The sequence below is a fragment of the Sinohyriopsis cumingii genome, chromosome 1 (genome assembly GCF_028554795.1).
Source record: "Sinohyriopsis cumingii isolate HCF-2022 chromosome 1, ASM2855479v2, whole genome shotgun sequence".
Taxonomy (NCBI): domain Eukaryota; kingdom Metazoa; phylum Mollusca; class Bivalvia; order Unionida; family Unionidae; genus Sinohyriopsis; species Sinohyriopsis cumingii.
In genome coordinates, this window is record NC_142961.1 from 41,174,825 (window position 1) to 41,190,774 (window position 15,950).

At 36.4% G+C, this 15,950-nt stretch overlaps 1 protein-coding gene across 1 annotated transcript in view; it reads right to left on the reverse strand.

The window, feature by feature from the left end:
* Window positions 1–12,673, reverse strand: part of LOC149806767 (cilia- and flagella-associated protein 57-like) — a 31,041-nt gene extending 18,368 nt beyond the window's left edge. Inside the window, exons 1-7 of the mRNA XM_089957273.1 lie at window positions 12,606–12,673; window positions 8,715–9,210; window positions 7,809–8,053; window positions 6,978–7,140; window positions 5,883–6,035; window positions 3,721–3,860; window positions 2,727–2,892 (exon numbers count right to left, since the gene is read on the reverse strand). Of these exons, the coding sequence (XP_089813399.1) occupies window positions 2,727–2,892; window positions 3,721–3,860; window positions 5,883–6,035; window positions 6,978–7,140; window positions 7,809–8,053; window positions 8,715–9,185 (1,338 nt within the window). The 5' untranslated portion in view covers window positions 9,186–9,210; window positions 12,606–12,673. The remainder of the gene's footprint in view (window positions 1–2,726; window positions 2,893–3,720; window positions 3,861–5,882; window positions 6,036–6,977; window positions 7,141–7,808; window positions 8,054–8,714; window positions 9,211–12,605) is intronic.
* Window positions 12,674–15,950: the final 3,277 nt, after the last annotated feature.

Sequence of the window (15,950 nt, forward strand, 5' to 3'; positions counted from 1 at the left end):
CCAAGGCAGACACTCTAACCACTAGGAGGGAAAGTTGGTCTCCATATCATGTAACTTTAGAATCAATCTTCACACGTTTTTTTAGAAATTATATATATATATATATATATATATATATATATATATATATATATATATATATATATATATATATAGATTAGAAGATGTGTCAAATGCAAACTGCAGAGACCCAGATATGCTGTTGCATAATGCACCTGCAGATCTGGGTCTACACAGTTTATTAGAACAAGCAACATAGACCCAGATATGCAGGTGTATTATGCTATAGGAGAACATGAGCTATTTTGTTTTTAATTTGACTCCTCTTTTAATGGAGTAAAAAAATGTATCAACAGTCTAGTGTCCATGCAATGGAGGCAATTCAAGCAAAACTGATGTCTATGTGTCTGTCATTTCACTGAAATAGGACTTAATGGCACATCGCATTGATTACATAAAACTCCCCAGACCCTACACCCTTTTGGTTCAATACAATGCATTGATATTCAAAGTAAGTATATATTTTTTTTTTTAAATTGTCCATTTCAAGAGAAAGGTAGAAAGTTAAAAAATTAAGTTTCATGTTCTGTAATAAATTCTCAGGCTTATACATTCCAGAAATTGCATTGCCATCTGCAGAATTCCCACCAAAAATGTATCCATTATCTTGAAAAAAAGTATTGAAAAGATTTTATTTTAAAACCCAATCAGATGTGAATTATAACTTTGCTGATGTGTCACCAGGACCAGTACTGGCTGACATATTATATTGGTGGCACTCTATGGTTTCATATTTTGTATTCAAATTTTGCATAGGGTTAGAATTTTAAAGAGAAAGAAATTCCATGGGTTTCCTCACTGGTTATACTGGCTGTTTAAAAAAGATCTTGTATATCTTAGGTATTTTTCAAAGAACCTTTAATTCCCTTTATTTTGGTGTATGATTGATGGGTGTAATATGGGTTATAGAGTATACAGCTTGGCCTTACTCCAGATGTGCATCTTTCAAAAACTGCTAGCTGGTCATTTTCACTTCCTAGACTTCAGAGGTAAATTGTAAAAAGAAGAGCCAATAAATATTTTTACATTTTATATATATGTAGTAATTCATCCATTGCACTTTCAGAAGCTGGTATTGTCTAGTTGGGCAAAATTCATTTTCCCTATTTTAATAGGTGCTAAAGATAGTGTACTTTAGACTAATTCAGGCTGATTTTTTAGCATGAGGAAGTAGTCATTTTAGTTACCGGTGTGCTTAGATCATGTACAATTTCCAAAAGTACAATATCCAAAGAAATGTCAGCCACATTACATCAAAGCAGAATAGAGGTATGCCAACATTCTCTCCACTGTGCATGTTTCAAATGCAGACAAATTCACCTTACTTACATCACTCTCTCAAAAGTACATAATAACTGGTGAGTGCCCCCATTAAACTACATCTATAGTGAAGCAAAATAATACAGGTTTTACTATTTTTATAAGTTTGAATAGAATATCATCAACCATTGTTTTACACTCAAGTCAGGAAAAAAGAACTGTTGTTTGCAAAGGGAATGGGGTCTAATTTTGGACCCAAATCAGGCCCAGAAAAATCCCTGTCAGTATTGTATAAAGCTAGTCAACTGCACTGTGTACAAGGGACATTGCAATATAAGGGAGATAACTTTATCAGTCTTTACTTTTTGTCCTATATTTGTTTGTTCAAATCTCTTTGTATGGTGGCAAAAAATTTGAAAATATTTGTACCTCAAATAAGCTCATTTTTATAAACAATATTTGAACCATTTATTATTTGAAATGCCTTGCCACATAATTAATGAAAAGTGCATGAACATTTCAAGACAATGAAATACCTCCTAATGATGTCACAAAGGACATGTACTTGGTAATACATGTATATGCATATATTGACATGGATAGCTCAGGTAATGGAGCACATGCACAGAGTCTGCTTTGGTTATCCCTATTTCTCACTTGTAACATTTGGCAGCCATAATGGGTTATTGGCGTGCATCAGAAAAGCATGGTTTTGGTTAAGGCCAAGCGAGCTGATGGTATTTTGCCTCAAAGACTGTCATGCTGAGTTTTTGTATTTATACCAGTTTGGGAATCGAACCAACCAATCATACCATTCATGATGGGGCAATCAGTGATAGATTCTCTGTATATGTTCTATAGCCTGTAGTATTTTGGTCATTTTTGGGGTGGGTGGGAGTGGGAGTCTACAAAAGAATTATTGGTCAAAATCTCAATTATAGCTTTCATTAATATGTACAAAAAGTGACAAAATATTAATAAGAGGAAGATTTCTGTAAAACTATTAAAACATAAAAAGCATAAAAAATATTTCTAATTTTTAAGGATTGATTGTGTATCAAAACATTTAGGATTTAAGAGTATTATTATTATTACATATTATAATTAGGATCAATGACTAGTGGAAATATGTGCGTGTATCTCAAAAAAGGCGGGGATGGGGGACTATGTACCAAAGTTCACATCACCGATTAAATGCCTCGTGTTTCATGGCACATAAACACATTAAAGGTTTTGTACATGCTGATGAAGTTTAAGTCAAGTTATCTTTCCAGAGAAATAACCCGCAGCCGACATGGCCTGGGTCAGACAAAACGTTTTAATTTTGTAATGGAAAGGTGTGGGAAGTTGCAATTTTAGATGTACCACAGGACTTTCTGTTGATCGATCTTAAAAATTATCATTACCTCTCTGCATCCTCTAATGGTGAATTCTTTGAAAGTTCTGATGTCATCGATCAGGAGATTCATCAGCCGCAGTTTGTCACTGAATCCAACCAGTATGTACAGACCAGATGGGTGAAGGGCAATGCTGTACGCTTCCTCTGCAAATTCTTTGTACAACTCCAGGTTGCTGTAATAATAATAATAATAATAATAATAACAACAACAACAGCGACAATGAACATGAAAAGCAACAAAGTATAGTGACCTGACCAGAGAATACAGAAATAGGAGCACACTGAATAATACCTTACAAATTAGCATAGAAAGTGGCCTTATAAGAGAGGTGGCCTTTTCAGAGGGGACCTTATTTGTGAGAAGTACATGTATATGTAAGTGTATGGAGTATAAAAACTACAGGTGACTTAAAAACTTTTAACATCTTCATTGAAAGGTCACTTTAATTATCAAAAGCTTATCTTCTTGTCATTAGAATAGATTTATTTCAAGTGAAAATAGAATAATAGTTCTTAATTCTTAATTGGTAAGTTCTTGGCACGCGCAATGTAAAACAATTCTAAAAACCTTGCTGTTTAGATCTTGGCACAAATATCGCCTGACCTGGCATTAAGAATTATTATTATTCCGTTTACTCCCTTTTCCCATTGCTGCAGAATCTCCTTACCTATTACGATGTGTTTTAGTCGAGTCTTTCCAACATCAATGTTTCGACAAGAACTCGTAAACTCTGACCACTATTCTTAAGTCTTCGTGGTTTCAAATCAGCATATAACAACTATAATCGCTTATTAGTCGAGTCCAACTGCAAGCTGCACATACCCAGGACTGCTGTCGCATAATGTGCCAGCAGGTCTGAGTCTGTGCGATTTGCAACTAATAATGAGCAGAACAAACAACACAGATCCTGATAAATCAGGCGCATTAAACGACGGCAGATCAGGGTCTATGTTGTTTGCAGTTGGAGTTAGCCATCTTGTTCTCTAAAAATAATCAATACCATGTCTCATAATTCCATATTCGCACAGATTTGTCAAGAGAACTGGTGGCAATCAGTGGTTTGCGTTGACAAACGTCCACCCCTGTTACTGCACTGTGATGAAAAGACTGTGCTAGTACCTCAAAGTAGGTTACATCTCCCTAAAAAAGAAGTATTTTCTCAATTATTAACATTTAATTGTTAGTGTGGTTTTTTTTAATGCTGTTTCACAATTTAAAATTAACGTTTAGTGTTTGTAAGTCACAAATTCCCGTGCTCCCGGTTTTGACGACAACCCTGAAGTTCGAACCTTTTGGGTAGATCCATAGGACTGCCTCCTGGACGAATATTAGCTTGGTCATGTGCATTTTATTTTCATGCCCAGCATGGTTATGTTATAAGGTGGGAATCTCAATAGTTTTCAAATTATGACTTGGGGAACTAGTTCCTGCGAGGATATGGATGACTTTAAATAATTGTGTATATATAGTTGCATAATGGAGATCTCGATAATTTCCAAGTTATGACCGAGGGGATAAGTTCCTATGGATATATGGTGAAAAAACCCAGGGGAATTACCCAAGGATCCCAGTCTGACATTTTGTTTACACTGGGATCGTTGATCACACATGCCAGCTTGAGAGACAAGCACCTCAGGACTAATTTGAAATACATGCAAAAACACTACTAATCCCCACCCTCGCCTCTCGCTCGCAGCTACATCAACATTAATGACACAAATCTTCCAAGTGTTGACACAACCCACATTCAATGAAACATCATAAACCCACATTTCATTTATCTAGTTTTTTACGATGAAGGACACGTTCTAGTACATTATATATATATATATATATATATATATATATATATATATATATATATATATATATATATATATATATATTGAAAGCACCGACAAACCTAGACGTAAGAAAGCAAAGCAACATGATCCAGTTTCTTAGTTACTGGTAATCCCGATCTGATAATTTAATAAACAATCACACACATCCTGACAAGAAGAGACTGGACTTCAAAGACTGTTTGAAAATCATATTCCAATAACTGAAGGCTCTTACACAATCTGAAAAAAAGAAATGGGCATAGTCACACGGTACCAAAATTGTCTTCCAAAAGAATGGAGATAATAACGACGATTTATTGGAACTTAAGTCACGAATCATCTGACAATTCTCAAATATAGTTTAGCACATACCTCACACTCAAGCTTAAAGTCCAAATTTTGCTTTGGCAGATCAAGGTCTATGTAGTTTGTTCAGCCTGATCAGTTGGGAAAAAGCAACATCGACCCTAATTTGTCAGCACATTACGTGACGGCAGATTTAGGTCAATGTTATTTGCAGCTGGACTCTGTTTATAGGTGATAGTATTTATTTATTTATTTATGTTATATTTAAACTTTAACACGAGTTTCATGCTTCCAAAATGGTGAGAATATTCAGTACAGACCTTGATCGTGCATGCGTGAAGTGAGCCTGCAGTTAGTTGCAATTTCATAACTGCAAGATTTTAATTTTTTAAAGTCGTTCTTTCTCTGTTTACTGACGATGGTTGACAGTGGCAGATTTTCCATTAAATAAGAGGGAGCAAACGCGTTTTCGTTTAGTGCCTCTTTTATCCCAATTTCCATGAATCCGCCTAATTGATTGGCATTACCTACTTAATTGCAAAGCCATTTTCTCCCCCCCCCCCCCCCCCCGTCCAACCCCGTCAATATTCCTTTGTCACCTTTATACTTAAGTTGTCCTACTAAGAAGTCTAGAGTAAATGATGATGGCGACGGACAGTTTAATTTAGTGGCTTATACTCTGGACGCTAGATTAGTGAGCTGAGTTTGGGATTTAAACAATGGCCACTCGTCTTGTGCCCTCTGTACTTTATTCATCTAAAGGTCGATAGGTTGTTGAACGAATTTAAGCCTGCGAATCTTAGGAGAGACTATATTGTCAGCGCAGATGTGAACGGACGCCATGGCAGCATCATCTGGGGAGTTAACCTGCAATGGACTGGCGTCCCATCATGTTGGAATAACTTAATTTCATTTGCACCATGCCATGATAACTTGTGAAAGCCTGTAGCCTAATGAATGAAGTTGTACATTTATTTTAGGATTCAGAAAATTTAAAACAAAATCTCAATCTTTTTTGTAATATGTCCCTTACCTTTCCGAGGTCAGCACTGGACAGCGTTAAGAAATAAAGCTGACTCATGTCCGTACTGGCAACCAGGGTCTCCTCTGAGGGACTAACTGTCAGACACGTGATGGTCTGTTGCTGAGCACGCGTTGGATTCTCACTGTTGCTATCTGGAGGGACCTGAAAGTCAAACAATTACAAAAAAGGTGATTGCAATCGATAACAAAGATGCTGTGCAAAAACCTGCTCACGCACAACCTGCATCGTTTTAAGAACGTCAAAGCTGTGGTTAAACAAGGCAGCACATTTTGTACCTCAAATCTAATTCAAAAAGAGAAGAAAAAAAAACACCAGCAGTCACCACCACAATAAGCTAACACCACATTCCAGCTGAAAATAGAGGGTTCTGCTTCTTCTCATCTTCATCTTGGTCTTATTTCTTTTGAACCGTGTAAATAATATAACCTGTTTATGGCGCCCTAAAGACGACACATATTAGTTTTTGTTCTGATGTTGTTAGCAACTTCTATTCATCCAAACTACTCATCTCTCTCTCTCTTCGTCTTCTACTTCTTCTTCTACTTATTATTATTATTATTATTATTATTATTAAGTTTTCTTTAAACTCTGGACGACAATCGTGGTAGAATTAATATGTTGAGTGAAGTGCGACCAAAATGATCGGTACGCACAAAAGATCGATCTTACTTTAGCAATCATTTAAAATAAATACCTAACTTTAGGAATCGTTTAAAAATAAGTATCTAACATTAAAGTTAGGAATCACTTAAAATATTTATCTAGCGTTGGGAAACAGCTGTCTAACATTATTAATCTTTTAAAACAGCTGTCTACGGTTATGAATCATTTAAACAACTCTCTAACGTTATAAATCATTAAAAACAAGTTTCTTAAGTTATAAACCATTTAAAACAACTGTCTCAAGTTATTAACCATTTAAAACAACTGTCTCGAGTTATGACTCATTTAAAACAACTGTCTAATGTTATGAATCATATAAAACATCTATTCAACGAATATAATGAAAACAGATTTTTGTTCAGACACTTGGCACACCACATTCTATCAAATATGATGTTAGAATGCAAACAGATAAGTTACATGGATTTCCCTTGATTTCCTGAAGTAATCTCTATCATCGGTTTTCTCGTAAAGATAGACTCTGCCCAGTCCGCATGCGCAGGCGAATCCCTTAGAATATGCCACAACGGCTGTAACCTGGAGGTGTGTGTCTGTATGAGTCTCCTCTTCTGTCTCGGGCCTTCTACACAAGGGAAAATATAAATATTACACGTGTTAATTTGATTGATTTGATTCTTAGATTATGGAAGCTGTAGTCTACATCGTAAATCATGTCGCCTTGAAACTCGAGTACTGTTTTTTTGAAAATGCTCATCTATTTAAAGAGTCTATAATTAGTACAAAATTTGTTCTCTTTTAATCATATGATTAATCGTTGCTGATATATGGCAGAATGCAACAAGTTCGGGGCCAATTATGAATAAGATAGTTTTCTCAAAATCATCCTAACTGAAGAATGGTTCAGGGTAGAAGTTTTACTCTAATTTATTAGTCCAAACAACCGATGATATTACAATATCACATGAATACCTTGTAATCTGAAACAAAAATTGTATTACTGGTATAAATTCTACGCTGGAATACATTTCATTAGATACCAGCAAAATCCTTTGTACAGTAAACCTTCGATAACACGAACACAATTACTCGATTATTCTGGATAACTCGAATGACTTATCCGCCATGGCATAAAGACCGTATCTTGTCTACAACATAAAAAATTCGAGAAGATTCGAACACAAATTTGACCCAAGGTACTTTAACTTTACGAAGTTCTTCTTTATTCGTAAATGTGATAATGCCGCCGCGACTAACCAATACCTATCCGTATTAAACATATTAATTACATACTTGTCTGATTGTGCAGTGAGTTTGAATTCATTCTTCAATTCCCCGGCTTCGAAAAGTAACACTTGACCATAATCAGTACCAATAATAACCCTCTCCTCAGAGACCCAGGCGTGACATAGGTAATTCTGTGGTTCCAACTTCTGGAAGTTGAAAGTCTTCAGGTTTCCTTCGCTGTAGCGAAATTGTTTGAAAATTCTATTACCGGTGACACAGAGCTGTGTATTGTCTTGTGGATTGAAGGTCACCTGTAAAGGTGTATAAATACAAATACATGTTGATAATAGTTTGGCTATTTTTGCAAGATTATAAGTAAATGATAATAGATTTTACAACGGGAGAACCATGAAGGGTAAAACTCAGTCCTGAATGTTCCGGCAAATGTTCTAACTTAAGCAAATATGCACTATAATTATAGTTACTCCTACAATATAAATATATTGGTGACAATGTAATAATAATAATAATAATAATAATATTATTATTATTATTATTATTATTATTGGTTATATATAGACAGACAGACGAAAAATATACATGATACATGAGATTCAAACCTTGAATTGAAAGTCAAGCGTGAATAAACTGATTACAGTGCAAAAATAAGAACCGTAACCGCTCTATAAAGTTAATTCGAGCACAAAAGACTGCAAACCATGACATAATCCTATATATAATTGATACTATTTACTATGTAATGTTTTTCTCTTTCTTAAAAAAATATAAATTGGTGTTGTGCAAGTCTGGTTTCTTCGTTTAAAAAAAAAAATGCTTTGTCCAGCTTAATTTGATTAATTAATTGTATTACATGTATTATGATGAAAACCATTCTCATTTTGTTATAGTTTCATTTTAATGCGAATCTCCAAGTGATATAGATGACTTGAGAGGTAAAAAGGACACAGATACCTGATAAACTGGTGATCCTAAGGTGTTGGAAGTTTTGGTCGTGGCCATGACCTTTGATTTTTCCCATGTCCAGTACAGGAGAGTATAGTCCGGCTTTCCACCTTGCGCAACGAGGTATTTGGAATCTGGAGAAAAAGCCAGACTAACATATTCTGTTGACTGGACATCTGAGGAAGAACCCAAGACCTTTTTTTTCCTCAAGCTGTGCATATCCCATACTGTAATTATCGGCTTCTCTCCTTTCTCTGCCATTGCAACATATCTTCTGTTGGGACTGACAGCCAAAGCTGTTATACCTTCGCTTTTTTCGGAGCATGAAATAAATTTCTGTGACTTCTGATCGATGTTGTACAAGATGCAGTTTGCCCCCGCTGGATAAACAATCGTTCGCTCGTCATGATAACAAATATTTCCCGCCACACCTGGCTTCAAACCAAAGGTATGTTTGGGTTGAGCTATTGCTATCGACATATTGGAATCTCAACGATGTCAAACTCTGAAAATATAAGTTACCAATGGTATCATTACAACGAAAGAAAGAAAGAAAGAAAGAAAGAATCAGATAAAAGTTCATGGAAATTGTAACTACTTTGTAAGCAGCATTTAACACATATTTTCTCGGTTGCTCACTGGTGCCAACACCATCAAACCAAACCTCAAGAAAACCCTGATACAAACAAAACACTCTCCAACACATTCTCCAGAGTAAAGATAAAACTATACGGCTAGTGTGTATTTATTTGTATGGTTGTGGTAGTGCTTTACGGCACCTAGGCACAATATAGTCCGAGATTCCTCTGACCCTTGTCACGCCATATTTTATATTTGGATATTTATGTTGGGGTGTAGGGCCAGAGTCCATTCCCTATCGAAAAGTTAGAATTCGCAGACACCGTGTCGGCATGGGGTAGCCGCTTACTAGCAGGCCCAGCAAACTTGAACGACCTCTCATCGAGATACACCTGCATACAATTTATAGGAATATGATTTATTTTCTCAAAAATCATGAGCATAGCATTCGTCATGTCTTTAATCCGCTGACAGACGATACGAAAGTACGTCGCTGCTGCAATTTTACCTGGATCTGGTCATTTGCATCCCGAGTCACATGATTATACAAATCTCGCAACCAACACGTCAGTGACACTTGAGGTCATATTGTCACGTGATATCAACGATAAACAAATTTCCAAAGTTGTTTTACGCAGAATTTGGAAATATTACGCCTATATAGAAATCACTTAATGTTTAAAATAAATATAATGCACACTTAATTCTCAACATATTTATTCCGAGAACAACGACCAGAAACCTGTCGGTATCGGGGCAGGGTGGAGAAAACCATTTTCAAGAAGTACCTAGCACGTGTCAGCGACAGTTTTGTTGGTGTCACGTGACTACCACATTGACATGTGCTCTCTACGAAGTGAATCTGGTTTTCTTCAAATTGCTGCAACATTAACAGAATTTTGGTCGTTGTTTTAAGAATTTTGTTTTTTAATTTTTCTATAAAAATTACGTGACTTTCATTTATATGTTCGATTTGTTTTCCAAAAGCAACATTAGAAATTGTGTATTGTTGATATCACGTGACTATATGACCTCTTATGTCATTGATATATAGGTTGCGAGAGTTGTGTAGTCGCCTGACTAGGAATGCAAATGGCCAGATCCAGGTCGAATTTCAGCAACAAAGTATCAAATACATAACGAATGCTATGATCGCAATTTCTGAGAAAATAAATCATCTTCCTATCGAGTTCATGCAGGTATATCTCGATGAAAGGTCGTTCAAATGTGCTGGGCCGGCTAGCAAGCCGCTACCCCATGCCGACACCAAATGGTGTCGGTGAATTCCAACTTTTCGATAGGGAATGGACTCTTACCCAATACCCCAACATAAATGTCAAAATATCAAAAACGGGGTGACAAGGGTCAGAGGAAACTCGGACTAAGCACAATAGTGGCTGTATGGTGCCAGCAAAAGATACTTTTTTAAAAAAAAAATTGCATTTAAACACAGTGCCATTCTAACATTCGCACTCGCAAACACGTGCATGCATGCATGAACAATTACTCTGCCCCCGCTTTTGCCCCACCCACGTCCCCTCGCCCATAAAAGCGCGCTGACAAAATGCTATTCAGCGACTGTTATTCTACTTTCTACCCCCAGTTTTATTGTTATTAATACCACATCTCAACCTGGTACATTTTCAACGAGTACTTCGATACCTGATGCGTTATTCGCATTTCTTCCTGGGTACATCTTGTTTTTGATGTAAAGAATATGTTGTAGAAACTTGACAACCACCAAACATAATATTTGATCCTGTCACAGCCAAAAGTAAAGTTCAAAGTTGTTGAGTAGACCAGAAAGGTGTTATAACCCATTCAAACACTGATGAATATCGTTGAGGATTTAACTCAAGCAAGATATTCGTCTTTTAAATCTAGACTGAATTATATAAGTCTGCAAACCAAAATGTTGCTTTACTACATCACTCTGATATTTGATAAACGATAGAACGGCAAGAAAATGATACCTCATTACACCGTTCTGTTTAGGGCGGAAAAAATATAAAACAGACCACGGTGTCTCAGTAACTAGCGAGCCGAGCTTGAGTTGCATTCTAGGGTAAGTCATTTTACTCCGCGTGACTCAGTACTAAATAAACTACATGTGTTGGTGTGACTCCCTCCACCCCACCCCCAAGAATCCACCCCCCACGAAAATGTGGTTGCAGCAACGACCGAAAGCTTTAAGAAGAAACAGGACTGATATACATGTACGGCCCATGCCTATAGGCTTGAGTGTTAATTTAAGATTCTTAATTGATTGTGTATTTAAGCATTTTAATGGAATGTGTATTTAAGCATCTTGATTGAGTCGGTATTTAAACATCTTAACTGAGTGCATATTTTTACATAATCGTGCACGTCTACGAAACATCCCTGAGCACATCATATATATTACCTCATTAAACTGTGCAACTATAGTCTGGTCGTATATCACCTGTACAACAAACGTTGGATTTTACTGTTATAAATATACGTAACCTTCCTCACACTCAGGGGGACCATACCATTTCTGTCTTTTAGGGGTACGTTCCATTAATATAGACTTTACATATTCGAAGGTGACGATGGAAAATGGCTCGGAAATAATATATTCCATGATAATTTTTCTGGATATGGACCTGTCAGCTTAGGTAGGTTTCGCCATATATGTATTAATTTTTTCAGATATGTCAATAAAATTTAAGTATAATTTTTGCTACTAGATCATAATGGAGCATATGATCGTTTTGTGGATTATAATTTGGTTGGCAAATCGTGAATTGTTTATATCGGTATCTCTCTAAATGTGCTCGCTGCTATATGTAATCTAGCATGAATATGCATATTTTTTCAGCTAAAAGAAAACCTAAGAGCATGAACAAAGAAAAGAGGGCGAGATAAACAAAAACACGCAAACATACCTTACAACTTTCTTACAATTAAGATTTCGTGTATCTGTTGTCAATTTCATCTACACCACGGTTCCATGAAAATGTTTCCAACTATCACGCAGAGTTCAAAGAAGAGCTTAAAAGTGCATAAATGATTGAAAAATGGTAGAGTAGATAGCGTGTACTATCCAAAATGTATCTATTATAACATTTCTGTTTGAGCGAAAGTCCTAATTACAAAGGGAACGATTTTGACTTCTCTCGTATAATAGACAATGGCTGAGACAATATGGTGTTCTGTCACTGATCAAAACAACCTGTTGTTAAGTGAGAAATTGTCCTATCCCAGTACATGCGCGGTCAGTACATTAAAAATTACCTTTCACAAATAATTAAAATTCATATATAAAACAACAGAAAACAAAACTCTCTCTGTACTTACAAGTGATGATAAATTCCCACTTTCATATAGAATGTTGTCTCTTCGTCAACACATGTTGTATTTGTTTCTAGCGGCAACGAACAGTGCAAATGAATGGACATGAATGGGCTAAAACAATAGGGACCGTCTGTAGACGGCATGTAGGGAAAGTGTCGTGAAATTGTACACAATTGCATGTAGATAACCAATAATCAATAAATACTAAACACTTTTTAAAAAAATGAAACCACGTCACACCTAAGTCCAGTTTTTAATTTTTTTTATAAAAAAAACCCAAACTTTATTCATATAATTTCAAAACTTTGCTATGACAAAGTCGGTCTTTGAACCTCACCCCTGGGTCTTACAGAAAATTAGCTTTATGAACAGGTAGCCCGCAAATACAGTAACAGGAAACTACAAGTAAGTTCAGAACAATTAAGTTTTTTGTTTTTTTATTCAGACCTTTTGTACCTGAGTTTCTGACACGGATTTATCCTTGACAGATATTATTGGTGTTGAATATGGTTTCAACTATATTGTAGTAGTGGTGGTGATACTGCTGCTTGTCAAGGTGGTGATATAATTATTATACTCCAACTGCTGTTACTATTACTAATACCAACACTACAACAAACACATTTACACTCAGGGACGTAGAGAGCGATCACGGGCCCTGGTGTAAGAAACACTCGGGCTTCTAGTTCTTGTTCAAACAAAATTTATCTTTTATACAATTAAAAAGTGTTGTTCGGCCCAGATCCCTTACGGGCCCGGGCCCCGGGGATATATCCCCGGTTGCCCCCACCACCACCACCACATGTCGGCCCTGTATACACTACTATAGAATGCTTTCAGATGAATGGTGGCTTGAATATTTCAGTATCGCATAACATTGAAAAAGTGTGTACTTTGAACGATTAAGCAACACTCACTATTCGGAGCGAATGAGGGGGAAAATAGGCTTGGACATGTTGAACAAGGTAATTATCTCTTTTGTTTTGTCCCTTTGAAAAAATCACACAGGGTTTGTTATCATTTCAACAACCATACGCGTACGAATACGAATGAATTCTTTGTTTGTTGAGGACAATGCAACCTGGCGACTTGTCATTTTATTTCACATTTCGTGCGTACTTCTGCTGGAAACACTTTCCTTGAACTTTTTAGCCCAACCAGATATCGATGGTCAGGATTCCAGGCTGTTAATTATTATAGGTTTGAATAAAAAATTTCCCTGTGTGATCACATTTCCAAAATTTCATTGCAACAAAGTAGAGTACACACATACACACACACACACACACACACACACACACACGAATTTATCCACAGACAAACAAAGGAAAACCAAAATGTATCATAGTCTAACGCAGTCTGACCACACTTCCGAATTTTCCTCAGAGTGGAATTCTCAATGTTTCTTTGACGGTTTCGTAAAACAAAAACACGTTTAAAATGCTGGTTCTTGAAAATGCTTAGCACGTCTTCTGTCTCTTAATTTGTATAAAGACTAATTCATGAGAACAAAATTGCAGTTTAAAGATCTAAAACATTCCCAAAGCTCTTAGTTAAAAGGCTGATTCATCTTCAACCGCCCGAGATCGATCCATGGTCAAAACTCGTCTTGAGATCCACTGTTCTCTCTCTCTCTCTCTCTCTCTCTCTCTCTCTCTCTCTCTCTCTCTCTCACACACACACACACACACACACTTGTTACCTCAGGATGTCTACTGGCACAGTTCAAGAAACGTGTTTTGAATAAACTATCTTAATTTCATATTGACGGAATTATCTTATGAGTGAAAAAATCTGTGTATTTGTATGATTCGGATTTTTAACGTAGCTTGAACAATTTTCCAGTCATATCGCTAAGTTTATAATGATGTCTAGCACTGGGGTATCGTGACACAGATATGAAGCATCATGTCCTACCCAGTCAAATTATCCTGACGCCAGGCTGACCCGTCCTAACACTAACCACTTAATGCTGAGCGCTAAGCGAGGCAGCTGCTAGTATAATTTTTTTCAAGTCTTTGGTATGACTCGGCTGGGGTTCGAACCCGCGACCTCCCCCATCCGAGGCGGACGCTCTAACCACTTCGGACACCGGAGCTGTCAATTGAAAAAGAAAAGACTTATCTAAATTATGTATGACAATTTTATCCTTCTACGCATCTTGTAAAAGCAATGATTGTTCAAAACTGTAGCGGCATATACAGTCAAAATGGAGACGCTTTATCATATCAGGATGTAAACCTTATTTGAGGCGCATACATTTACTTCTTCGAATGTCCGTCTGATCAGTCCTGGCACTCTAAGCAACCAGAAATTCATGATGGCCAACCCAGAATATGCAGGCATGTATGTAGTAGCGTTATTACTGCACCTAAGCACAAAGCTTCCTAATGGTAAAGATCGAAGAAAAATGGATTGGACAAAAGTTTATGAAGACAAACCCTTCTAAAATAAACCTAAACTTGAAGTACAACAAGATGCAGTATAAAACTTAAAGACGTCAAAATCACAACAAATGAATCAGCGTAACACACATCCAATCCTTGAAACAGATTTGGTCAGAACAGAGAAATATAGCAAAAACTAAGATAGTGCAATATATGCTTAAAAAAAAACTGCTTGTTCAGTATTCTGTAAGGCATAAATGGTATTTTGGCGTGGTCGTCTTTGTCTGGTACTGACCTGGATTTTAGCAAGAACTATCATTTGGAACACCTCATCACATTCTTGGTTTTGTTACGAACTAAAGAGAATTGAAGTTCTTCTATTAGACATTTCTGCTAAATTTGGATATAAATGGGCCCAAGTCATATTAGACTATTCTTTGAAGTAAAACAGTTTTGCTCCATTCGCTTTGATGAAATGGAATCTTTCTGACTATCCTGGATTTGGCATATTTCTTAGGATCTAACCCAGAACTAATTAACTGATGACAAGTAAAACATTCATTTCGGCACCAAACTCAACCTCCACATCTAAGAAATGCACAGTAAGTATTCATCTAGGCACACTCCAATCCCAGTATAAAGGTAAAGGAAAAACAAAATTGATGCATGTTATTAACAAGTACAGTAGGTGACCATGCATACATTTTTTTTATACATGTGTCTCGTTTTAGCTACAGTTTGTCGATGGTGAGTATAATTTTATTTTGGTGACATGGTATTGCACAGATAAACTATCTTTTTAAAGATCCATATTTAAGGCTTGAAGCCATCAAAACATGGGATTCATGCTTTAGACAATATTAAGATGCTACAGATTTTCTGATCAAAATGCTGACTGAACTGGTCAACAGTGACATAAAGGTTAATTAGATCATCCACGCCCTGGCACTCACTTTTTAAG